We start from the raw sequence: 25828 nt of genomic DNA, 5'->3' as shown, positions 1-25828 counted from the left end.
AAGGGTATAATTGGCCCTAAAGTATAACGAAGGGTATGAATGAACTATTTCCCAAAGTTCAGGGGTAATTTTGACCCTTTTCCGTTATTTATTTATCTTTGTTTATGAAGAAACCAGTGTATTTATAAAAGAAACAAACAAGATTAATTATATAGGTTTTGTTCAAGAGTTAGGCAACCATATCGGCCAAGATACAAGAAACTACCGATCAATAAAATACGAAAATTTGAGAATTTTTCTGACTAATTGTTGCATGTATTTACATTTTTATAGATTTGTATGATAGCATCGATCAAAACTTAATAAAAGAACGGAAAAGGGCCAAAATTACCCCTGAACTTTGAAAAATAGTTCATCCATACCCTTCGTTATACTTTAGGGCCAATTATACCCTTACAGTTATACTATGGGGTCAATTATACCCTTATGTCTAACTGCTGCCACGTGGCATCATCCCAGCCCTTCAAAATTATTTTACCCTCAAATAATTTTTTACCCACTAAAATAACTCAACTCGACCCGAATTGTTTTTTCCAGCAAAAATAATACGGATAATTTTTCCAGCAAAATAAAATAAAAATAATTCCGTATTATTTTTGCTGGAAAAAAAAATCGGGTTGGATTGAGTTATTTTAGTGGGTAAAAAATTATTTGAGGGTACAATAATTTTGAAGGGTTAGGATGATGTCACGTGGCAACAGTTATATATAAGGGTATAATTGACCCCATAGTATAACTGTAAGGGTATAATTGGCCTAAAGTATAACGAAGGGTATGAATAAACTATTTTTCAAAGTTTAGGGATAATTTTGACCCTTTTCCGATAAAAGAATGTTAGATGCAGTATTTTACTATATATATTCCCCTTTAACATGGCACCCTAGTTATTACTTCCTCCATTTCAACTTAATGGTCTAAAATAAGCCATATAAATTTTTGGAAAGCAGCTCCCCTCCAGTAGATTTACTATCCAGTTTGTCCAATGCACTGCTAATCAAATTACACCTGTTCCACTTTTATATCTAAGGGTCAAAATCTATTTAACCTAAACATCTCCTTAATCATGGCTAAACTAAGTGTATGAGATCTGGATCAATACCAACATGGCAACTTAGAAGCATCCGAAAATATTACTGTGGATTAGATTAATTCAAAAAATTAAAACTAAAATTTATATTTCTGAAACCATATAAAAAGTATTATAAGTTCTAATTTTTTTCATCTTTATTTTTTCGGAGTTAAATTGGATTAGATACGATTGGAAATTGTAAAGTAAAAATTTATATATTCGGAAACTATCCAAAAAGTGCTATAAGTTGTAATTTTTCTCATCTCAATTTTTTCGAAGCTAAATTGGATTAGATTAATTTAAACTTTTAAAATTAAAAGTTATATCTTCGGAAACTATACAAAAGCTACTATAATTTGGAACTTTTCTCATCTTAATTTTTTTTAAAGCTAAATTGGATTAGACTAATTCAAAATCTTGAAATTAAAATTTATATATTCGAAAACTATACAAAAAAGTACTATAAGTCGTAATTGTTAAACAAAAAAATAAAAAATAAAAATGAGAGCAGTAGCACGCTGAGAACAAATGAATTTCTTATCACTGCAAAACCATTTGTAAGGGTACAGTTAACTCAACTCACTGTCTAAAAGAATTGCTGGGACTAATAGATTACTAACTTTTCTGTTTTCTCCTTTTGAATCAGATTTCTTTTTCCCCGAGCTTATACAAAATGACAGCAAAACGTAAAAATATCAAGGAAAAGGCATCATCATTCATTTCCATGTTGATCTTCATTATCAACCAGCACATCTTGTAAGTTGCTCTTCTATTTTACAGCTCTGCCGCCTGATACCATATAATGAACAAACTACCCAATGCTAGGACCAAAAAATTTTAAAGTTTTGATTACTAAACAATTAGAATCATCCAAGAATTGAAATAGTCATGGACTTGCCTAAATCAATCTCTTAGTTTTTTCTGCTTTTTGTTGATTTTGCTCTTCACATAAACTGCTAAAAGTTGATGGTTGTGTGGTTGCTAAAATAATCATTTGAAATTCAGAGGCTATTTCTCCCTGTCCGGAGCTCTTATAGTTTTAGGCTATTTCTCCCTGTCCGGAGCTCTTATAGTTTTTTTGTATCTTTTGAGGTCTTTGTCCCTAGTACCATATGGGCCATAGTTCTGGCTATTCATTATTACTTTAGAATATTAAATTTGGTATAGGAATTTAGATTCCTAGTAAAGTGCTGTTCGAAGTCAACTTGTTGTTGGATATACATAATCTGATCACTTAAAGGTGCACTGCGTCAAATTGATTTTCTTGATAAATTTGAGCCAGCATGTTCTTCTTTTGGATGAGTACCACTCTATTATCATAACTGCTCACCAGATTAAAGATAAGCTTCTTCATTCTTCTTTTCCTTGTTTCCTACAAAGTTAGTGCTTAGGTCCACCCATGCTCAACACAAGTGGACACTGGTTTGTGTTGTTTTTCTTTGACCACAAACATTGCATTACCTACAACTTCTAATTGATAAATGAAGCTGGAGAAATATTCTAACCTTATAAATGCTTATTATTTCCAATAATCATCACAATTTGACCATTTTATAAGTCTTCAACTACAGCACCACTTGGAACCATAAATAGTTTTTTATCGTAAAAACCAACTTGTATCCTGAGCCATTGCTTTGGCATTATGGATAATGAAATTTTCGTTCAAAATTCTTAGGATATGCCCTCGTAGATTCGCATTTTGTGATTAATCAGTGGGACCTTCTGCTTTTAGACTAGTCTCATGGTAAAATAATTTGACAATGAGTTGGAAGGCAAAGCCATGTGATACTTCAGGTGCTACTGTCTTGAGCTGGTGTCCACAGAATCCCCTTTTTTTGGGATAGGTGTGTCCACATAATGGCTATTCACACATGTGTGGGGTTTGGCAACTTGTCATTGGCCTATATAAACACATCCAAAATAGGTTTACCATATCAACTCTCAGCAACACTTGCAACCATTCAAAGCTTTCCTCTGCTTTCAGATTCCTTACTAATTCTTCCCTTCCTTATTTTCTCATCTTGATCTTAACGAACAATGGCTATCCGTATGCCTCGTATAATCAAGAAGTCTTCTACAACTGGAGATGTTCCAAAGGGCCACTTTGTCGTTTATGTTGGGGAGAAGCTGAAAAAGAGATTTGTTATCCCGCTATCATTCTTGAGCGAACCTCTATTTCAAGACTTGCTTAGTCAAGCTGAGGAAGAATTTGGCTTTAATCATCCACTGGGTGGACTCACAATTCCCTGTAGCGAGGATGTGTTCATTGATCTTACTTCTCAATTGAGTAGGATCTGAGGCGTTTCCTTTCTCAGTTTTATATAGAACAGGATATTCAGCTTGTACAGTAGAGGAATTAGGAAAGACACATTATTTGTACCATATTACTGAAAATTAGATAGCGGGGCTACTATCAGCTGCATCAGTAGACCCCAATTTTGAATGTAATTTTCAGTAGCTGATGTCTAAAAGACATGGCACATCACAATTTTGAATGTAATTTTCAGTAGCTGATGTCTAAAAGACATACAGCACATTCTTAAGCAAATTAAATCTGTTCACATTCATTCTTTAGCCAATTGGATTTTCAATATTCTTGTTGGAGAAATTTCTTTACAAGACTCCATTTTCTCCATAACTTGGGAATCAGAGCTTCCATCGTGTTAAAGTCTATGTTAATTAACTCAAGATATGAAAAGTGACATTAGTAAATCGTACTCCATTAGACATTTTCTTTTTCTGCTCCTTTTAAAACAAATCTCTGCCTCTCTGGCTTGATTTATTAGAATTTCTCTCGACCAGCTGAAAAACTTGGATAATTCTGATTCAGGAAGTTGTTTAATCCATCTGACTAAGTTACTTATGCTATGCAGCATCAACAATTATACCTAATTTTAGTCAACTTATTTCTAAAGTATTTATTAGTATTTACTGGCGAGTTACCAATAATGGTGGTTATGCCAGTAAATAATGTTATTAGCAAAATAGAAAAACTAATGTTGCTTGTTTGCAGGTTATTGAATTGAAACCCATAACATTTTGTGTTTTACATACTTCAACGCATAAAATCTAAATACCTCAATTGCATGTTGCCTGGTAGAGTTTTCTTATAATCGTAGACCAACTAGACTAAGTAGTTAGGAATTGTTCTCTTTTTCTTTATCTTTTTCATTGAGGAGCTAAAGTTCTCCTTTATCCTCTTTCATCTTTTTCAATTTTTAAAATTTTGCCATATCAATCTGTTGTTCAAAGCCTAAGACATAATTTAATTCCTGTAGTTAGTCAAATTTGTAAGTCAGTTGGTTCTGTTAAGCATTCCTAAGATCAGGTGTTTGTTTGTTATAATCTTAGGAACAGGTGTTTGTTTGTTTTAATCTTAGGAAATAGTTCCTAAATCTCCATATATAATTTATATGCAATCCACTAGGAGTATTTCGTATTAAGTTCAGGACCGAGCAAGAAAGCACTGGGAGGGCTGGAACATCCCACTTTCCTCTGTTCTATTGGCGTCTGGTGATGGATATTCCCTTTTTTTTAAAAAAATAATAATAATTGCTCTATTACAAAACTATGTTAAAGACAAGAAATGTCTAGGTGTATGTTAATCACTCAAAGGTACATCTCTTCTTTAGCAATTTGATTGTGAGGCATGCTATGTTCCAACTACAGGGAAAAGGTAAGGCCTTTATCTTCAACTAATTATTCCTAAAGTTATTAATATCGGACGATTAGTTGGAAGACAAAACCATGTTACTTAAGGTACTATAGTCTTTTGGGAGCGCCCACGAAATAAGTCTTCACTATCAGCAGGATTCTCTGAGTTGCCATTTGGCCTATATAAACACATTTAGAGAGTGTCTACCACCACAGCTCTCAGCAACACTTGAAAGCATTCAAAGAATATTTTTCTTCTTTTGAGGTCTTTAGTATTCTTCTTTTCCTTCTTTGCTCATATACATTAAATCTAAAAGATCATGGCTATTCGTACGCCTCGTATAATCAAGAAATCTTCCACAACTGGAGATTTTCGTAAGGGCCACTTAGCTGTGTATGTCGGGGAGAAGCAGAAGAAGAGATATGTGATCCCCGTATCATTCCAGAGTCAACCTTTATTTCAAGACTTGCTCTGTCAAGCTGAAGAAGAATTCGGTTTCGATCATCCAATGGGTGGTCTCACAATTCCTTGCAGTGAGAATGTGTTCATTGATCTCACATGTCGCTTGAGGAAGTGAGAAGGAAATTAACCAGTCCCCAGTTTTTGCTTACACAATTTTGTAAAGCTGTAAAGCATGACAGTTCAGGAGTTAGAAGTAACAGTAATTTGAGGTTAGAATGAGGAGAGTTACCACTCTTTGACTAGGTAGACTAATGAATTTAGATCCATAATAAATGGATGTCATTCTTTTATTCTCATAAGGACACATTTCTCTACTTCAAAAGAAAATGAAGTAATGAACCTCTTTGTACTTCTATGGTTCCATATTTATTCCATATATTGATGGAATAATTCATTGCAATGTAAAATTCTTTCTCAACTTTTTTGGTTTTGTAAGTGCAATTGAATGCGATAAAAAATATATTTTGAAGATGTGATAAGAGCTACCATGTTTACTATTTGTCTTTCCAATTACCTTTGTAGCTTACGAGTGTAAAAACTTCATTTTCTTCAAGCGAAGCTCCCTGCTTACTAGTTAACACTAACCAAATATATTGTATTCATAATTAGTTCATTGTTTGATTTCTGTTGTTAATCCTATTTATGACAAGAATACAAAATGGATGAGTCTGTTTTCATAAACAAAATGATCCTACACCTGGAGTGGTCAATATATTACCATTGGTGTAAGAGCTTCTCTAATTTTATGCTTTTGTCTCTGATGACCTTACTGCAGATGCAGACCTGAGCTCGTTGGTCAGTTTTCTTTGGTCTTATTCGATCCAAGATCTTGAACATTTCCGCTGCTGATTAAAACGCAAGTAAGTTAATTAACTCCAAGATATAACATTTGTACTCTTAATGGAATTTGGAAACTGTCCACTGGGACAGGTTAATAGTGAGTCAACATCTCTTCTCTACTGTTTGAAACTTCGCTGAAATAACTCAGGTAATTCTAATCTGGAAAGTTGATCCTACATACTGAATTAGCATGGGGGACCCGATAAGTTGTCAGATATTGCAAGTAAAATTATTTCTAATTGCAGACAAGTGGTCCGGACCTGAATAATTACAGGACGATCGCCCATTGTTATCAATTTGATTTCTAAAGATCCTATGTTTTCTATCATGTCATAGAAACAATGGGGCCTGCTGATCTTCAGGCACAATGGCCTAGAGTCATAAATACTTGACAACGAGTTGGATAACAAAACCATGTGATACTTCATCTGCTATTGTCAATCAACAGTGAAATCTTAAGTGTGATTAGCTTGTTTCTCTTATAGTTCTTATATTGATGGACATACAGTTGGTGTATGGGGTATGTTTTAGTCCTAAAGGATAGTGTTCCAGACACAAATCATAAGGCACTATCCATTTCTATGGATTTGATTCTGAGAGATCGTTTGTTCCATGCATGAGAAAATGGTAGGACCTAGTGTTCCCGAACTTATATGAGCTAAAGTAATTAATCTTGTCAACTAGTTGGAAGGCATGACCATGGGGTAATTGATCTGTCATTGTCTTTAACTGATGCCCAACTCAGATGGCTCTTCACCACAAATCATTAGATTTTATGAGTTGGCATTTGCTTATATAAACAAGTTTTGAGAAGTTGCCACCACCACGACCCTCCACAAAACTAGAGAACTACTCAAAATTATCCCGTGCTTTCAGAATCTTTAGTAACTTTCTCTTCATTGCTCATCTTAACTAAAAGATCATGGCTATCCGTGTTCCTCGTATAATCAAGAAGTCTTCAACATCCCTTGATGTTCCCAAGGGCCATTTTGCTGTATATGTTGGGAGAGGCAGAGGAAGAGATTTGTGATTCCGGTATCATTCTTGAATGGACCTTTATTTCAAGACTTTCTCAGTCAAGCGGAAGAAGAATTCGGCTTTGATCATCCAATGGGAGGTGTCACAATTCCCTGCCCAGAGAACATTTTCATTGGCATCACTTCTCAGTTTAGGATTTAAGGATACAGTTTTTTTGATGAAGAGGATTTAAGGATATAGTTGAGATCATTTTTCCTTTTTATAGATCTCATAATTTTGTATACAAAAGTAGTAGATCCGTCTTGTACGGTGGATTAGTTAGAAGTTAAGTTACGCTTAGCACCACTAAGTGGGTGGTTTTTACTCGCAAACACTACTTCAATGAATACAGATACCACATTTGTTTCTCTCACTAAATGTGTTGAAGATAAATTTATCTTGAAGTGCTGTAACTCATTCAGCTTATCTTTAAATATTGTCTGATTTGTGTGTTAGAATTTGGATATTTAATAATTCAATCAAATACCTTAACGGAGTGCGAGAACGGGTTTACTAAATGTTGATTGTTGTGATACCATATTCATACATTTAATGCAAAATCTTAGAGACAAAGATTGAGTAGTTCAAAATCTTTACACATATTGATACCTTTACTCATAGGGAATTGTAAATACCCATTTTTTCCCATGCTCTTGCTCACCATAACTTTTCTTCCATTCATTCGAGTGGTGTTCACATCTATCCCCACATCTCGTGTATCTCAGTAACATCTTCATTGTCTTCAAAATGTCATCTTTGGGCCAAGCGATTCACGCCCTTTACATGAATATGGTTTGCTTTTAAGCGTGTATGTGTGTTCTGCTTTGGTTTGTAGGCCAAGTCATCGTTTACCAAAAATGCAGCTGTGTTTGTTCGTTGAAATTCCTGTAAAGAAACCTTGTGTGCCAATGCACTCCTGTCAGCAGGGGCGGACCTATGTAGAATATTTGGGTGCTCCGGCACCCATTAAATTCAGTTACGGAGTGTATAACTGTATAGAAAATATAAAAGAAACAGATATAAATAGTTAATAGAGCACCCCCGAACTCAAAATTTCTGGATCCAGCACCCCCGAACTCAAAATCCTGGGTCCGCCTCTGCCTGTCAGGCTGCTCTGAAACTAAGATGTGGGTGGTGGCCTTGCATTGGTGATGAATATGGCATTTTTAAACCTTACACGAATCAAATTTCTCTCGTTTATTGGGCTTTTTGCATTTGAATTGAGTAAGTAGGTTCATGAACTGGTAATTCAGCTGCTCAAAGGGTAATCCAGTTGGACTTCTAAATAGCGGGGTTTATGTTTGGCTTTCATGATTGAATGTCAGGAACACCGTGTGGAATTAGATTGAGAAATCAGGGGAATAGATAAAGAAGGGCTTAAAGAAAGGCATTGACATAGCCTTGTATATGTCACAAGATGAGTTAAAGATGTCGATCCTAAAGAGATCCTACGCTTGGATTCAGAGAAAAGGCCATAAATAGTCCCTTATCTATGAGAGTAGGTCTAAAATGGTCCCTTAACTATACACTTACCGGTTTTAGTCCTTTAACTATCCAAAAACTTATCAAATTTGATCTCCATCTATGTTTTTTATACAAACAGCGTACAAACTCATAAACCTTCGTGAGATTAATCATTAAATCATTTCTCAGACCTATATTTCTCTCTCTCTGCTTCTTTTTCCTCAAGTTCCTCTTGTTAAAAAAAAAAGAAAAGAGCATTCTGGCGCTGGCGTCGCTCTCGAGCCTCTAAACTCAGGCACAAAATTTCTGTGACCATTCTTCTCAAACACTACTTAAAAACTGGTAAAAACCGACAGAAAAAAACCGATGGAAAAAACCGATGGAAAGACGGACAGATTCTGTCGATTTTTTCAATAATTTTTTTAAATCTTTTTTTTAAGAAAACCGACGGACTGCGTCGATTATTTTTTGCACAAAAATGCTCGAAAAATATAATTATTTGTTATATTATTTTCTAAAATAAACCGATAGAGTCCGTCAATTTTTTATTTGTTTATAAAAAAATCGACGGAGGCGGAGTCCGTCAGTTTTTAGAGCGAAAAAACAGTATAAATTAAATCAATGCAAGTATATGAACAAAAAATATTAGTGTTCTAGTGGTAAAGCCCTTTAATGCCAAGTAACATACCCGGGTTTGACTCCAAGTTCCTACATTTCATTCTTTAATTTTCAAAAAAAAAAAAAAAAACCGATGTGAGACCGTCAAGTTTTTTTTTTTTTTTTTTTTTAACAAAACCGACGGACTGGGTAACCGACCCAGTCTGTCGGTTACGAAACGCGAGAGAGAACTTGAGGAAAAAAGTTGAGGTTAAAGAATGAACTTGAGGAAAAAGAAGCAGGGAGAGAGAAATATGGGTCTGAGGAATGGTTTAACGATTAATCTCACGAAAGTTTATGAGTTTGTACGCTATTTGTATAAAAAAAATGGATGGAGACCAAATTTGATAAGGTTTTGGATAGTTAAAGGACTAAAACCGGTAAGTATATAGTTAAAGGACCATTTTAGACCTACTCTCATAGATAAGTGACTATTTATGGCCTTTGGATTCATGTCGCTTAGTAGAAATGGTTTGAGGTTGTGGGGTTTTGAGGACTCTGGTCGATTAAGCTAAATTGCTAAAAATGTTAAGGGGTTGTTCTTGATGTAGTTGGAATGTACTTTATGAGGGTTCAAATATGTTGGACTTTGCCAAAACAAAGATGCAGTAAGAATGCAAATAGTTCAAGAGACTTTTGTATCGAAAATAGCATATAAGTTGAGACATTCACAACGCTTTCTTACAGGGTGCATGAAAGCACCAGTACTGCAAGAACAAAAATTACACGATTCTTTTTACAAATCTGTTTCTGACCCATAAAACAACAAATGATGTCATGTAATTCTTAGGTTTGTGTTAGAAGAGGGTAACAAAACTAGGAAGTGCCCAAAAAAGGAAAAAGAAAAAAAAAAACTGGACTGAAGAAAGATGTTAGAAAGAAGAGAAGCAAAAGATTTTGCTTCAGCTTGAAGCCATTCTTCTTTCTAAACAATCTTACACTTAACTAATATTCACTCTTTTCTTCTTTTAATCAGATACTTCTATTACCAGAGTATGGAAGTTAGTGATCGGAAAACAACTTCTTCACAGGGAATGGTGATTCCCATGTCATGATCGAAGCCGAATTCTTCCTCAGCGCAGTGGAGGAGGCACTGAAACTCAGGGTGAGTCAAGAAAGAAATTGGTACAATGTATCGAGTTCGGTTCTCTCCCACGTAAACTGCAAAATGTCCTTTTGGTACATCCATGGGAAGGTGATCTCCATCATCATAACCGTGTTTCTTACCCAAACTCGAACACCTTTTAATAATTTGCTTCACAACTGCACCCTGCGTTAGCTTGTTTGATTTTCTGATGGCCATTTTGGTATGCTTGCTTGAAGAAATCCAAAGAATGTTGAGAGCTTTAGGAACAACCAGAAGAAGAAACACCAATACTTTTAATTTTGCTTTGAGAGAAAGAAAATGCTACTAAAGAAGTATTTGTGGTAGTGTTTGGGATAGAGGAATGTGAAGCCATATATGCAAGAAGACCCCAACTGATTAATCTTTGTTTATGAAGAAACCAATGTATTTGTAAAAGAAACAAACAAGATTATGTGGGCTTTGCACGTAGTGTTTGGGATAGAGGAATGTGAAGCCATATATGCAAGAAGACCCCAACTGATTTATCTTTGTTTATGAAGAAACCAACGTATTTGTAAAAGAAACAAACAAGATTATGTGGGCTTTGCACAAGAGTACTTAGGGTGCTAACAGCTTGGTACTTGGATTATTAATATACTTGGATTATTAATATTTTAACTGATGGGTTGTTCTTGCAGAATAGGAAGTACAGAGGAAATTAGATGTTTACAAAGTGACAAAAATGCAAATAAACAAATTGCTAGAAAAATCGAATGAACTATCATTTACAAATATCAATTAATTCCTCGAAAGAAAACAATACCAAGTACAAGAAATTACCAGTCAATTAGTAGCATTTTTTAGCATAAAAAAAATGAGCGAAGTACTCGAAGATAAAGTACCCCTGGTTTGTTTGCACTTGGAACAACTCAGCCGCACGGAATCATCATTAACTAGTAATAAATCATTACTACTAAAAACCACAGTTATTATTATATACGATACACCCGATAACAAGAAGTCAAGAAGTAGATGCATGCCTTTGTTTGATAAAAGAATGTTAGTGTGAGAACGAGGAGTCTTTGTTAAAGACTTTGAGATGTCTTCTCTTCTGAATTCTTCAATTGAGATTTTGTATTTTGCACTAGTACTGAATGATAAAATATACACGTATTCATTCTCTTGTAACTCTGTTTGGTTTGGAATTTGGATTATAAAAATGATTATGATGATTACTCTTTTAATCCCATAAAAGCTTCTTATGATTACAGTTGATAATGGCCTATAATTTAGAAATCGGACCTTCTTTTTTTTTTACAATACAGAGTAATTTTCCTGTTCTGGGTGCAAATAAACTTTTGTTTCTATATTTACATATTTTTCCATTAGCAGAATACATAGTTAGACATCTTAACTTGGCCTCCATGACAGTTGAACACCCCAACTTTCATTATAACCATATAGACACTTCAACTTTACATGTGTGTATCTCGTGGACACCCGATTCCGGCAAACCTCACGCGTGATTCCAATTGCGGATGATGAGTCAAAATTGACAATTTAATGGATTACCAGCATTCTCATTACTGTCATTTTTTGGTTTCCTTTTGTAATAGTCAACTAAAGCTTAGAACAATAATGAGAATATTGGGTTGTGTAATGGACTCGTGTACAAGTTTTGGCAGAGTAACTGTTCGATTCATTTTTTATGGGTCAAGCACATGAAAGAAATTAATGCAGAGTGACTTAATACTTGAAACCAGAACCACAGTCTACTATGATAGTATGTTAAATGATGTGATATATCTATCTAAAAGTTTAAATTATAAGAGTGATATATTTTATCTGTTCAATCATGTCTTCAGAGTAGAGCCAAGAATGTCATTGCTACTACGTAAATACTATGCACTGCTAGTATATTACAATTCAAGAAGAATGCACCAATACCAGTATGATCAATTGACAGTAAAAATGCAAATAGATTGGGAGTTGAAAATGGGAAATAGATTAAAAGAGATTCTCTATTCTCATTGGGTGCAAAACACCAATGCTAGGAAATTTCCAAGATTTTTTTTTTATTTTTTTTTGTACAAATCTTGATCCTGACCCCAAAAGAAAAACTACTAGTAATATCATGTGGTTTCTAGAAAAAGAAAAAAAAACAGTGGAGTGAAGAAATTAGATGTTAGCAAAAGGAGAAGCAAAAAACACCAATTTGCTTCTGCTTGAGCCCATTCTTCTTCACTCAAAAATCTTACACCTAGTTCATTAGTATTCACTCTTTTCTTTCCTGTTGTACACTTCACTACCGGATCATGGAAGTTAGTGACTGGAAAACGAGTTCTTCGCAAGGAATTGTGATGCCCATGTCATGATCAAAGCCAAATTCTTCTTCAGCGCAGCGAAGGAGGCACTGAAAATCTGGATGAGTCAGAAAAGAAATAGGTATGATGTATCGAGTTCGATTCTCTCCAACGTAAACTGTAAAATATCCTTTTGGTACGTCAACAGGAAGGTGATCTTCATCATCATCATAGACGTGCTTCTTACCTAAACTAGAACACCTTTTCAGAATTTGCTTCAAAATTGGAGCTTGTGGTAGCTTGTTTGATTTTCTGATTGCCATTTTGTATGTTTTCTTGAAGAAATATAAAGAAAGTTGAGAGCTTTAGTAAGAAGAAGAAAGATCAATACCTCCTTTTTGTTTTGAGAGAAGGGGGTGATATTTGCAATAGAGAAATGTGAAGCTATTTATGGAGGAAGAGAGAAAATTTTATACTCTCTTGTATGAATATTTTTTCGTACCACTATAAAATAAAAGGATGGAATTTTCAAGGATTAGAATCTTTGAGATCTTGCACTAATACAATTAGATCACTTAATTAGCTGATCTCTATCTTTTTTTATCTTATCCTAGTTTGTTTTAACAAATAAGTTGAAACACTCCTATTTTTTGGTAAAGAGTGGTCCTAGGCAAACTTTTTGGAGTTTGGATAATTTCTAGGAGGAGTTGAAAGATTCAGTAAGCAAGCAAATTCATCAATTATATCGTATTTCTCGATGTTAACAGAATTGTGCGACTACAACTAGATAACACATTTATTTCCGTAGATTTCGTACTGTTCAATAAAATGTATGATACCTTAGCTTCCTTTTCAATTGTAGTGCATTCTTATTTATATTGTTTGAAAAGAAACCAACATACTCCCTCCGTTTACTTTTACTTGTCCACTATTTCAAAAACAGATTTTCATTTTTACTTGTTCACTTTCGTATATCAAGAGAAAAATAATTTATTTTTTCTGTTTTAGCCCTAGTTAGCATTAATTACTCATTGCAAATCATTTTTCAAACCCATTAAGAAGTCATGCACCAATTAATATGGTGTGAGGACCCACACCCCTTGCAATGTGATGACCCCTGGGCCGGAGCCCCATGAACATGCTTGACATGACATGACATACTCAGGTATTGTACGTGAGAGGGTGCTTAGTGTGAGGACCCACACCCCTTGCGGTGTAGGTTGCCCCCTCATGCATGACATGACTTGGCATACTTGGATATTGTATGTGAAAGGGTGCTTAGCCAGTTCGCACACGCTGCAGCGCTTCGAACCCGCGACCTTGCAGTCACTTTTGTTCCCCCTTGCGGGAACGCCTCTTACCAGTTGGTAAGAGACGATTCCCTTTGGGGAATGTAAAGGTGACTGCAAGGTCGCGGGTTCGAGGTGCTGCAGCGTGTATTCTCGAGCTGGCTAAGCACCCTCTCACGTACAATACCTGAGTATGTCATGTCATGTCAAGCATGTTCATGGGGCTCCGGCCCAGGGGTCATCACATCGCAAGGGGTGTGGGTCCTCACATATGGGTATTATGGTAAATATGCACTTCATTTATTATTTCTTAAGGAGTGTACAAAGTCCATAGTAGACAAATAAAAGTAAACGGAGGGAGTATTTTTAAAGGAAACAAACATAGAGCTCCAAAATGAGACAGCAAACATGCACCTTGATACTTGGATGATACTAACAATATTTTAACGAGCATCGGGTTGTTCTAAAGAATATGATGCCAAGTACAAGAAATTACCAGTCAATTGTTAGCATTATTTGAATTATATGCTCTATTTCGCATAAAAATATGAGGGCAATTCTCGAAGAAAGTGCCACTTGTTGTTTACATTTGGAATAAGGAGAATTCAGCTGTATGAAATCCATATTATTTACATACGATACAACCAATGACAATAAGAAGAGCAATAGAGAAACTGATGCAAAAAGTGGATTCAAAATATGAAGTTTATAGATTCTTACAGTGATCTCAAGTTAATATATAATAATAATTGGGTTTACATTCAAATATTTTAATACATGTACAACTTACAAGGTTTGAGTAAAAGTTAATGAGTTCTCATGAACCCGAATAAAATATACTCTAAATCCACTGACTGCATTTTCTTTTTTGTCTAAAAAAATCTTAGTGTGAGAACAAGAAATATGTGTTAAAGAATTTGAGACGTCTTCTCTTGTAAATTCATCAATTAGGATATTGCATGTTGCACTACTGATTGATACACTCTGCACATTTCATTAGTAACTATTATATTTGTTTGGTTTGGATTAAAATCATTCCGATTAATTAAAAAAAAAGTTAGACAATTATGTTTTAATAACATGATGAAGTTTTACATGTAATGCCCTACATTGTCTTTTTTTGTGGGGTAGAAAATAAAAACTATTGTTTCTCTTTACATTTTTGTTATTGTTGTAGTTTCTCCAAAAAATAACATAAATGTTTGAATTGTGTGACCAATTTATATATTTCTCGTAAGCCTCTAAGCGTGTGAAATTATTTTTAACAAGGGGTGAACTTGATACTTGAAACTAGAACCTATGCATGCTCTCGTAACACATTGAATTACGTAGGAGATTCAGTAAAAGTGCAAATCACTGAGAGATACTTGTATGGAAAATGGCAAATAGATTGAGAGACATTCACTTCTCTTACAGGGTGCAAATATATATAAACACCACTCCAAGTAAGAAATTCCAAGTTTTTTTTTTTTTTAACAATCTAATACTGACCCATATAAAACACTAACTAATACTAGCACCATGTAGTTCCTATAGAAGAGAAGCAAAAAACAGAAAATTAATTGCTTCATCTTGACTACACACTAGTGAGTACTACTCCAGAATCTTACACCTAATATTTTCTCTTTTTTTTTTCTTTCTAACACTTCACTACTACTGAATCATGGAAGTAAGAGACCGGAAGACGACTTCGTCGCATGGAATAGTGATGCCCATGTCGTGATCAACGCCAAATTCTTCTTCAGCATGATGAAGGAGACTCTGAAAATCTGGATGACTCAAAAAAGAAATAGGTACAATGTAACAAGTTCGATTCTCTCCCACGTAAACTGCAAAATGTGGGAGAGTAGTCTTGGTCGTCGTATCCGTGCTTCTTACCTAAACTCGAACACCTTTTCATAATTTGCTTCAAGACTGCAGCTTGTGGCAACTTGTTTGATTTTCTAATTATGGCCATTTTTGTTTTTGAAGATATTTAAAGAAAGTTGCGAGCTTTAGGAACAACAAGAAAGACCAATACTAATATAAAGAAGTTGTGGGGTTTGGAATAGAGAGATATGAAGCTATTTATTTATAGAGAAAACACATACTTAAATTAATTATTTTTTTGTTCTTTTAGGGCGAGGAGTATGGGGGGCATCGTGAAGTAAATTAAAGTACGGTGATATACTGATATTGTGTTGAAGAGGACAAGATTGGGCATTGGGAGGAGAGGAAGGCAAAGCTCCATGACTTTACCGCCGTACATATTCGTCCCCTCCCTGAATTTCGGTTTCATAGGTTGCATTAAAAAATAACATGGAACTTTTGTTTAGTTTTCCAATGGTCGGATGATTCCCTTTCTAATTTACTCCATACTTTAGTACTCCCTCGTCCATCTCAAATTATTTATTGTGTTTAACTAAAATTAATTATCTCAAATTGTTTATCGTTTTAGAAGTTCAAGGTATAATTAATTATTATTTTTTTCATTTTATCCTTAATATAATTTTGTCACTAATGGAGATGACACAAATAGAGTAAACATTTAATAGAGAGAGAATATAACTTAGACATAAAAAAGTTTAAGTTAGTCAAATACTTCTCCTAATTAATATTTCTTTAAGGGGATGAAACAAAAAACGGCAAATAATTTGAGACGGGAGGAGTATATATGAAGTTACCACCATGAATCAATGTTATTAGGGTCATAGTACAATGATTAGAAAATACACTTCTCTCTTATGGATTGTGTAAGGATTTTCATGGGATCGACTTATAATGTATTCGGATACTCTGCTCATTGTTTTACAATTTTTGATTGGATGTTCAAATTATTTCATATGGTATTAAAGTCAAACTTTGACAGTTTCTCTCCCCATGTCTTATCGCTTTGAGCTTCTTTCTTAGCCCACGGGCTCCCTTTGGGCTTCATTTCTGTCACAAATTAAATAAGCCTGTTGATTCATTAATATTGCTCTAGATCCACTCATTTGACTATATAATCTGATTTCTAACTCTCTAATTCAGCTCCACTCTTGTTGAGCCTCTCGTCTCTAGTTAAAAAAGAATGACAAAAAAGGACTACACGTGGAGAGGATGTTAGAAAATGTACTCGTCTCTCATTGATTATTTACGGGTTTTCAAAGGGGGTTATAATGTTTTGGACTACACCCATTATCTTAAGGTGTTTGGTTTGATCATCACATTATATTCTTTTACAACTATTGCCAAGTTTCAATTTTGTGACATTGTCCAAAAAATATATTTGGCACTTTCCTACAATTGTTCGGCATCTTTATTTATCTTTGTTTATTATGAAGAAACCTAGGTAGCCAACATCTTGATACTTGGACGATACGACCAATAGTTATATCAATTCATTCCTCGATGAATTGATGCCAAGTACAAGAAATTACCAGTTAATTAGCATTAACTGAGTTACATGCGCTTTTTTAATTGCCTTAAAAGATGAGGGTAGTTCTCGAAGAAAGTACCTATAGTTGTTTGCGCTTGGAATATAGAAAATTCAGCTGTACGGAGTCGATATATTAACTAATAGTCACTGTAATATAGCTCCAAGAAACCATTGTTATTAACTGTAAAAATAGTCACTTTCATAGGTAGCATTTTCCTTTTGTATCTGTTTTGTCTGGTGAATAATAAAACTTTTCTTTCCACCAAAAATAGGTAGCATAAAAAACCTTTAATTTTTTAACTTTTGTATCTACGAATTTAGCCCAAGAATCATTGTTTTTTGGGCCATACTTAACACTATCAAATCACAACTTTGTCACGGTCATTTTCTTTAGCACCTTTTCAACGCCAAAGGAAGAAACCAGTGTCTTTATTTATTTTTGTTTATGAAGAAACCAGTGTGTTTAAAAAAGAAACAAACGAGATTATATAGGTTTTGTTCAAGAGTTAGGCAACCAAGACCTTGATACTTGGACGATACTAATAGTAATATTTTGATAAATTAACTTTGAACTACCATATCGTCCAAGATACAAGAAACTACGTACCGATCAATAAAATATGAAAATTTGAGAATTTTTGTAACAAACTGTTGCATGTATTTACATTTTTATTGATTTATATGATAGCATCAATCAAAACTTAATAAAAGAATGATAGATGCAGTATTATCTTGTGCCTGCATGCACTCTACAGACTATGTTATATATTCCCCTTTAACATGGCACCCTAGTTATTACTCCCTTCATTCCAATTTAATGGTCTAAAGTAAGCCATGCAAATTTTTGGGATGCAGCTTCCCTCCAGTAGACTCACTATCCAGTTTGTCCAGTGCACTGCTAATCAAATTACACCTGTTCCAATTTTATATCTAAGGGTCAAAATCTATTTAACCTAAGCATCTCCTTATCATTGTTAAAAAAAAAACCATGAAAATAATGAATATAATTAAATAAAAAACCCATGAAAATAATAAAAATAAAAAAGAGAACTGGTCGCAAAGAAAAAGGAAAAAAGCTAACTTATGATAACAAGATTTTCACCAACATATATGCTGCCAATAAGGAAAGAATAAAATAGAGAACTATATTGGTATTGATCCAGATCGTATACACATTTTAATCATGATTTAGGAGGTCTTTTTGGTTTAATAGATCTTGACCCGTAGATTTAGAAGTGAACAGGTGTCATTAGATTAGCAATGCATTGGACAAAGTGGATAATAAAGCCTACTGGAGAGGAGCCGCTTCCAAATTTTTGTGGTTATAAATAATTTCATTAAGGATAAAAATGAGAAGTTTGAAAATTAAATTGTTACCTCTAAATATGGAAAGATATCATGTCACATAAATTGATATTGATGAAGTAGTATAATTCGTTCATTGTCCGCTAGTATTGCCTTTTAATACTGTGATTACAAATTTGAGAACATAATATGGACAGTGCAGTGGCAAATAGATCTAAATCAGACCAATTTTAGTATGCTCATTGCTCAATTGGACTTTTCCCAGACAAATATGCAGTAAAATTATGTGCAAATAGATTGAGATACATTCTATATCGAAAATGGCAAATAGATTGAGAAACATTCTCTTCTCTCACTGGGTGCAAAATAACACCACTGCGAGGGAAAAACTCCAAGACCACTTTTTACAAATTTGATTCTGACCCATAAAAACACTACTAATAATATCATGTGGTTACTAGGTCAGGGTTAGATGAAAATTAACCCCCCCCCCCCCCCCCCCTTCTAAAAAAAGGAGTGAAGAAATTGGATGATAGAAAAAAGAGAAGCAAAAACAACCACTTTACTTCATCTCGAGCTAGCCCATCCTTCTTCACTAGAAAACCTTAGAACACCTAATATTCACTCTTCTAATTTCTTCTTTTCAAATACTTCATTAATTCACTAACGAAGCATGGAAGTTAGTGACCTGAAAACGGCTTCTTCACAGGGAATGGTAATTCCCATGTCATGATTGAAGCCAAATTCTTCTTCGGCACGTTGAAGTAGGCATTGAAACTCAGGGTGAGTCAAAAAAGAAATAGGTACGATGAAACGCGTTCGATTTTCTCCCACGTAAACTGCAAAATGTCCTTTAGGTACGTCAATTGGAAGGTGGAATTCATCATCATAGCCCTGTTTCATCCCCAAACTCGAACAACTTAAAATTTGCTTCAAAACTGCAGCTTGTGATAGCTTGTTTGATTTTCTGATGCCCATTTTTGTATGTTTTCTCGAAGAAATCTAAAGAAAGTTGAAAACTTTAGGGAGAAGAAAGAGAAGCATAAACAAGTGGTGGTGTTGGAACTGTAGGGGATATGAGGCTATTTATGTAGGAAGGCCCCAACTATTTTAATCTCTTGATTAATTTCACTACCAAAATCAAAAGGAATTAACGACAAGCAAATTCTGTAGTTAAATAGTAAAATTCATCGCTAATTCTATTTTACAACTACGAGCAATTTAGCAACAGAATTTTTGACTAATTTCAATTTATTTATTTATTTATTGTAGTGTTTTGTCCTACGGCCGCAATCAGAAAAGGAGGGAATATTTAAGGAATTAGAATCTATGAGATCTTGCACAAACACAATTAGATCACTTAGTTCTCGTGTTGGTATCACATTCTATACTTCTTTTATCAAACAAGTTGAAACACAACTGCTTTGGGAATTAAGAGTGCACCTAGACTAGGCAAGCTTTGGAAAATTGGGTAATTTCTAGATGAAGTACTTGAAAGGTTGGCTAAACAAATTAATTTAAATGGATTGATGTTGACCGAATTGTCCCATTACATTTAAATAAGCACGTTTATCCCGTAGATTTCGTACTGTTCAGTAAAATTTGGGAAAATACATTAAAACCCCTCAACATATAGCCAGATTAATTATGACGCACCCAACTTTTGCGGGCGACCTATTACCCCCAGTCTTAATTTTTCAGTATTTTAGTATCATTTTCGACTGACGTGACAAAACAAAATTATGGCGAGTGAAAATGGTCCAAACGAGATATTTTAATAAAAATTAATTTTTAAAAATTAATTTATATTTTATCCTCTCACCCTCCCTCTCTTTCACATTTCAATTGTTAAATGCAATTTATTTTTCTCTTTCTTCTTCTTTCTCCTCAATCACCGCCGCCGCCGCCGCCACACCGCAGCAGCAGCAATCACCGCCGCCGCAGCCGCCACACCGCAGAAGCAGCAGCAGCAACCACCGCTGTCGCCGATGCCGCCTCCACACCGCCACACCGCAGCAGCAGCAACCACCGCTGCCGCCGCCGTCACACCGCCGCCGCCACACCGCAACAGCAGTGGTAAATATAATTAATAATTATAATTGATAAAAGAAAAATCAAATGAAAAAAAAAAGGAAAAGTGGCAGCGACGTGGCAGCAGCGTGGCACCAATGTGGCGGAGAGTGTGCAACACTCTCCACTGTGCAACTGGGCTTCAATTTTTTTTTGCCACGTCAGTCAAAACAGGTCACTGAAATACTGAAAAATTAAGACTGGGGGTAATAGGTCACCCGCAAAGGTTGGATGCGTTATAATTAATCTGGTTATACGTTGGAGGGGTTTTAATGTATTTTCCCGTAAAATTTCTTTGACACTTCCCTTTTCAATTGTTCTGCATTCTTATTAATTTATCTCTATTTTTAAGAAGCCAAGGTTTTTTAAAAAGAAACAAACAAAGATTATACTGTGTGATTTAGGCTGCCCACAGCTTGATACTTCGATGATAAAAATACTTATTACTTTAACTAACAGCATAAGAGAGCAATGATCTGAAATTATGAGCGATATTCGGAAACGAGCGTTTGCAAATTTAAATTTTCCCACTCCTCTCGTAGATCCAGCTCTTAATGATGAATTAGATATGGTAATTAGTAGTAATTACTAATTGATCTTAGTAGGACAGTTATATATTATAGTTAAGAAAAGAACTTCTTATTTGTAGTACTACAATCATTTGATAGTGAAACAAGTCTCATTTGATAATTAAGATGATGTTTACTTACTGATTTGTGAATTGCTATGAATGTGCATGCGTTGTCTGGTGGCTTTTAAACATATCCAGTTGCTAGCTTGTACCTTTTTTAATGCATAGTGCATATATACCGTACGTGATATCCTTATCCTTAAACTTGCACAATTAAATTTGATGTGTGGGTCCAGTAGTGTATATTTCGTCGAAACTTCCTATCAAAACACCCCCATGTTAGATGGTTTATCATGAAATCGTCCAACTCGAGTTCGGTGATTGATTGATTTTATGGATTGTGCTATATAACATTTGCTTTTTATCATATCTTTGCCTAGACAATTACCTAGACTGGCAAAAACTAGTATTAGATCATCTTTCTTGAGAACCAAAGGATTAGGAGTATTACAAGGTTATCATAGTATTCTTGACTTGTCGGCTTGATCGCTTGTCTTATTTACTGTCTTCTTAGCGGATGTTTTTTGTCACCCTACGAAAATATTTAGTCAAATAATACATGTAAACTCAGTGTTTTCCCTCTTATATATTAAACATGATTCCTTTGTCCGGCTCAAGTTATGTGTCTATTAACTCTAAATCTTGACATTGAATCACAAGTAAAAAGCCTACCAGCATTTGCAGTAATTCTTGGATTCTTGAAATTTGGTACTCCTACATAAAAGAGAGCTAGCTATAATCGAATTGGTCCATTTGGTTATTGTCAAACCTATTTTGAGATGTGATTTCAACTACCCTCAATTCCTTGGCCTCAAGTTTTATCATTTATAGAAACAACTAAGATGAAAATATCAAGAAGCATCATGGTCCTGGAAGTGGGGTATTTTATCAATTATAGGACCATCTAAAATTTGAGGCTGATAATTAGACCAACATATGAATAAAGGAGTGAAGTTAAGATGGCAGTTTCACGTAGTTGATGCCGATATCACACAGGACCTCACAGTATATATTGTCTGTACTAGTACTAACTACTTATTGTGAGTGAAATATATTTGGACTGCAAGAGTAACATGGCCTCCATGTGCTATGAGTCACCATCATACAACCCATATATGATATTGTTGTTCACTCATTTGTTGTACAAACTCCGTGCTTTGGTGAGTACATGGACCAGGCCACTTACTATCATGTAGGACGTGGTCAATAAAATCCAACACCCATAATCAGATATCTCTCATTCAATTAAAAAGGAAAAACTCCTATCTTTTCTTTCAATGGCCGGGATAAGACACTATTACCCCCTGAACTATACCCGAAGTTGCTACGACACACCTTACCTTTCTCAGGGTCCTATTACCCCACTAAATTTATTTAAAACGGAATAATTACCTCCCTAAACGCTGATGTCCACTCTCATATGGGAGAGTGACATACACTCTCCTTGCCACATGTGTATTTATTTGTTTTCTTCTTTCTTTTTTTTTTAATTTTTTCAGCTTACGTGTCAATTTTTTTAAAAATAAAAATAAAAAACTGAATTTTCGTTTAAAAAAAAAGAGTTTTAAAACCCTTTTTTTTTTAAACCCATTTAAAAAAGAAAAACTGAAAACATGGATTAAAAACTGAATTTTCTTTTAAAAAAATGATTTTTAAAACCCTTTTTTTTAAAAAAAAAATGAAAATTTGTCTTTTTTTTTAAAACCCGTTTTTTAAAAAAAAAAACTGAAAATGATTTTTTTTTAAATATGGAAAAATGATTTGTTAAAAATATGGAAAACTTGATTATTTTTTTAAAATTTCTTAAAAAATCTTGATTTTCATGATTTCATTTTCTTAGGACACTTTTATTTTTCAAATAAAATCCGGAAAAAGTGTTTTTCTTGTCAAAATGTGAAAAAAACTGATTTTTTATAAAATTTTGAAAAAATTAATTATTTTCTTAAAATGTGGAAAACCCGTTTTTTAAAACTAAATGTGGAAGACTAGATTTATTTTCAAATTTTAAGAAAATGCAGATTTTTAAGAAAAAAAATTAAGTTTTCCCCTTTTTTATGTTTCTCACTTTCTCAAAGAGAGTGAAACACACTCTCCTTGCTACGTCAGCGTTTAGGGAGTAATTATTCCGTTTTAAATAAGTTTAGGGGGGTAATAGGGCCCAAAAATAGGTAAGGTGTGTCGTAACAACTTCGAGTATAGTTCAGGGGGTAATAGTGTCTTATCCCTTCAATGGCCCTATACAGTGGGTAAATTTCTAGTACCAAATGTGTAAAGTAGAAAAAAGAGTACATGACCACCTCCTTTTTCTAATTATTTCATTAATTCATGGGTCTCTGAAAGAATTATTGGGTTACGTGTGAATTGCACATGAATTTCATAACATTTTGAAATTAAATTTATATATTTAAAATTTACATCAAAAATATTTAAGGTCATAATCTTTAATAGCTAAGGATAGTCGAGAAAAATGTTTGTTAAAAATTGATTGTCAAATAGTAATAGTGTCAAACAATTGTGCCATTCTTCAGTTTTCTTCATTCACTCATTATTTACTTCATGCACCACTCTTGAAAAGTCTCGTTTTCAGTACTTACCATTTTCAGCTACCCCTATTTGATCATCCTTTCTTTCTTGCATGTGCGTTTCCTTCTTTTTGCTCCAAAAATGCACGTATAATTGATCAGTAGAACTGAAACTATTATCTTGCATGATGATAAATTAAATTACTCTTTCTACTTGGTGAAGGTTATACATTTTATGGTAATCCCAAGTTAAGATTCAACCATTGGAGGACATTACTAATTTTTTCTTGATACATCTTCCGTCACAAAATACTTGTCGTGTACTCGTGTTTTTTATTTACATGTTCTTTAAAAAAACATTAATTAGGAGGGGTATTAGACTATTTACCCTTATCTATGTCCTTAGTAATATATATCCCACCGTTCACTTTTACTTGTGAGATTTCGCTTCTCGAAAGTTAATTTGAATTTTCAAAATTAAATTGAATTAGATTAATTCAATATTTTAAAATTAAAATCAAGATGTTGGAAAAATACCATAAGTTGCAATTCTTCTCATATTAGTATGTTGAAAAAATACATCCTAAGATGCTGGTCAAAAGCCATATAGTTTGACTCTCGAAAAACAAAACGTGACAAGTAAAAGTGAACGGAGCGAGTAATCTCTATTTATGTACTCATCATAATTGAGGGTTTTGAAGTCTTCAAAACAATTACTACTAAGGGTAAAATGAAACAAATAATTAATTTGTCTTGAACTTCTAAATGACAAGTACTCCCTCCGTTCAGTTTTACTTGTTACATATTGACTTGGCACGCCTATTAAGAAGTCAAAATAGAATGAAAAATTTACCATATTACCCCTAATTATTGTTAACCTAATGATTAAAATCAATTAAAACTTACAAAAAAATGTGCAGCCAACTAATTAAGTAATAAGTTCCAACAATTCACATATTCCCCATAAATTGGAGCCAAAATTTTCATATTAAGCCAAGTTTGTCTCTTGATTTTCTAAAGTGGGCAAGTAAAATTGGACAACTATTTTTAGTATAGTGGACAAGTAAAACTGGACGAAGGGAGTATTTTGAGACATATAATTTTTAGTAATGACGACAAGTCTTTTGAGACGGCGAGAATAGTTAATAAGTATCGTGAATGCAAGATTTACAACTACTCCCCTCGTCCATTTTTACTTGTCCTATATACTAAAAATAGATGTCCATTTTACTTGTCCGGTTTGAAAAACCAAGAGATAATATGCCATTTCATACCTGTTTTACCTTTAGTATTAATTACTGAGTTGAAACCTTACATGAATTTTTAGGGGCTGCACAATTTTTAAAGTATGTTTTATTGATTAATCATTAGATAACTTAGTACTAATTAGGGTGATATAGTAAAATTATTACATCTAAAAATTGTGTGTGTGTTTGTGGGGGAGGGGGGGGGGGGGGGAGCTAGCCCTTCGGGCGTGGGTTCGGCCAAACCCAGCAGCTTTGGTCCGAACCATATATTTTAATTAGATTTTTCGTCAAATATGTACAAATAATTAATTTAGAACCTAGTAACTTTAAAGAATTAGAACCCCAATTCACAAGCTTCAAATTTTGGTTCCACCTCTGATAAAAATGGATGGAGGGAGTACTAGATTCTAACCTTCATTACTTTTCCTTTTCTCCCATATTAATGGAGCCAATTAATTAGTCAGCTTTTGTTTGGAAGATTTGATTTAATTATGTGGTGCTCATACCGGAGTTGTGGATGGGTCTCATTGATATTGTGTGATAATAACTACTCTTCTGCAAATGATATTGATGTTGGGAGAGGACCATTTTGAAAAGGAAATTCTTCTAACAAACCGTGAGGCCACCAAAATATTGTCTGAATTGGAAAGTTAGACTAAAATGCAATAAAATTCAAGATGGCCTCTACTAAATATCATGATAAAATACGGAGAGGACAAGATTTATTTGAAGAAGTTGTAAATTGTCAAAAACCTAAGGAGATATACGGTAAAATCATAGGAGTAACGTGGAAATAATTGAATATTAAAGTGTTACTCTGTTTAAATCATACTA

General features: G+C 34.1%; 3 protein-coding genes, 1 long non-coding RNA gene and 1 pseudogene across 5 annotated transcripts; 1 reads left to right on the top strand and 4 right to left on the bottom strand.

Annotated features, from left to right (window-relative positions):
• Window positions 1-1295: 1295 nt before the first annotated feature.
• Window positions 1296-7172, top strand: LOC132599258 (uncharacterized). 2 transcript variants are annotated; one of them, XR_009566788.1, is made up of 3 exons: window positions 1296-1626; window positions 1716-1825; window positions 5962-7172. It is a non-coding gene; the product is annotated as an uncharacterized LOC132599258 (long non-coding RNA). The 2 variants fall into 2 exon arrangements; XR_009566787.1 differs by having other exon boundaries at window positions 1296-1632.
• A 2971-nt stretch (window positions 7173-10143) lies between these two features.
• Window positions 10144-10467, bottom strand: LOC132599255 (protein SMALL AUXIN UP-REGULATED RNA 12-like). The gene has a single exon (XM_060312548.1). It carries the CDS (start codon window positions 10465-10467, stop codon window positions 10150-10152), a length of 318 nt encoding a protein of 105 aa, XP_060168531.1. The 3' UTR covers window positions 10144-10149.
• Window positions 10468-11849: 1382 nt separating this feature from the next.
• Window positions 11850-12994, bottom strand: LOC132599253 (auxin-responsive protein SAUR50-like). Its single transcript, XM_060312546.1, has one exon. The coding sequence runs from the start codon at window positions 12854-12856 to the stop codon at window positions 12536-12538; it is 321 nt and encodes a 106-aa protein (XP_060168529.1). The 5' UTR covers window positions 12857-12994; the 3' UTR covers window positions 11850-12535.
• Window positions 12995-15145: 2151 nt separating this feature from the next.
• On the bottom strand, window positions 15146-15779 carry LOC132599257 (auxin-responsive protein SAUR50-like; annotated as a pseudogene).
• A 2836-nt stretch (window positions 15780-18615) lies between these two features.
• LOC132599256 (protein SMALL AUXIN UP-REGULATED RNA 12-like) lies at window positions 18616-19596 on the bottom strand. The gene has a single exon (XM_060312550.1). The coding sequence runs from the start codon at window positions 19500-19502 to the stop codon at window positions 19188-19190; it is 315 nt and encodes a 104-aa protein (XP_060168533.1). The 5' UTR covers window positions 19503-19596; the 3' UTR covers window positions 18616-19187.
• Between the last annotated feature and the right edge of the window lie 6232 nt (window positions 19597-25828).

The sequence above is a fragment of the Lycium barbarum genome, chromosome 6 (genome assembly GCF_019175385.1).
Source record: "Lycium barbarum isolate Lr01 chromosome 6, ASM1917538v2, whole genome shotgun sequence".
In the NCBI taxonomy this organism is placed as follows: domain Eukaryota; kingdom Viridiplantae; phylum Streptophyta; class Magnoliopsida; order Solanales; family Solanaceae; genus Lycium; species Lycium barbarum.
This window is presented reverse-complemented; position numbering and strand designations above follow the sequence as displayed.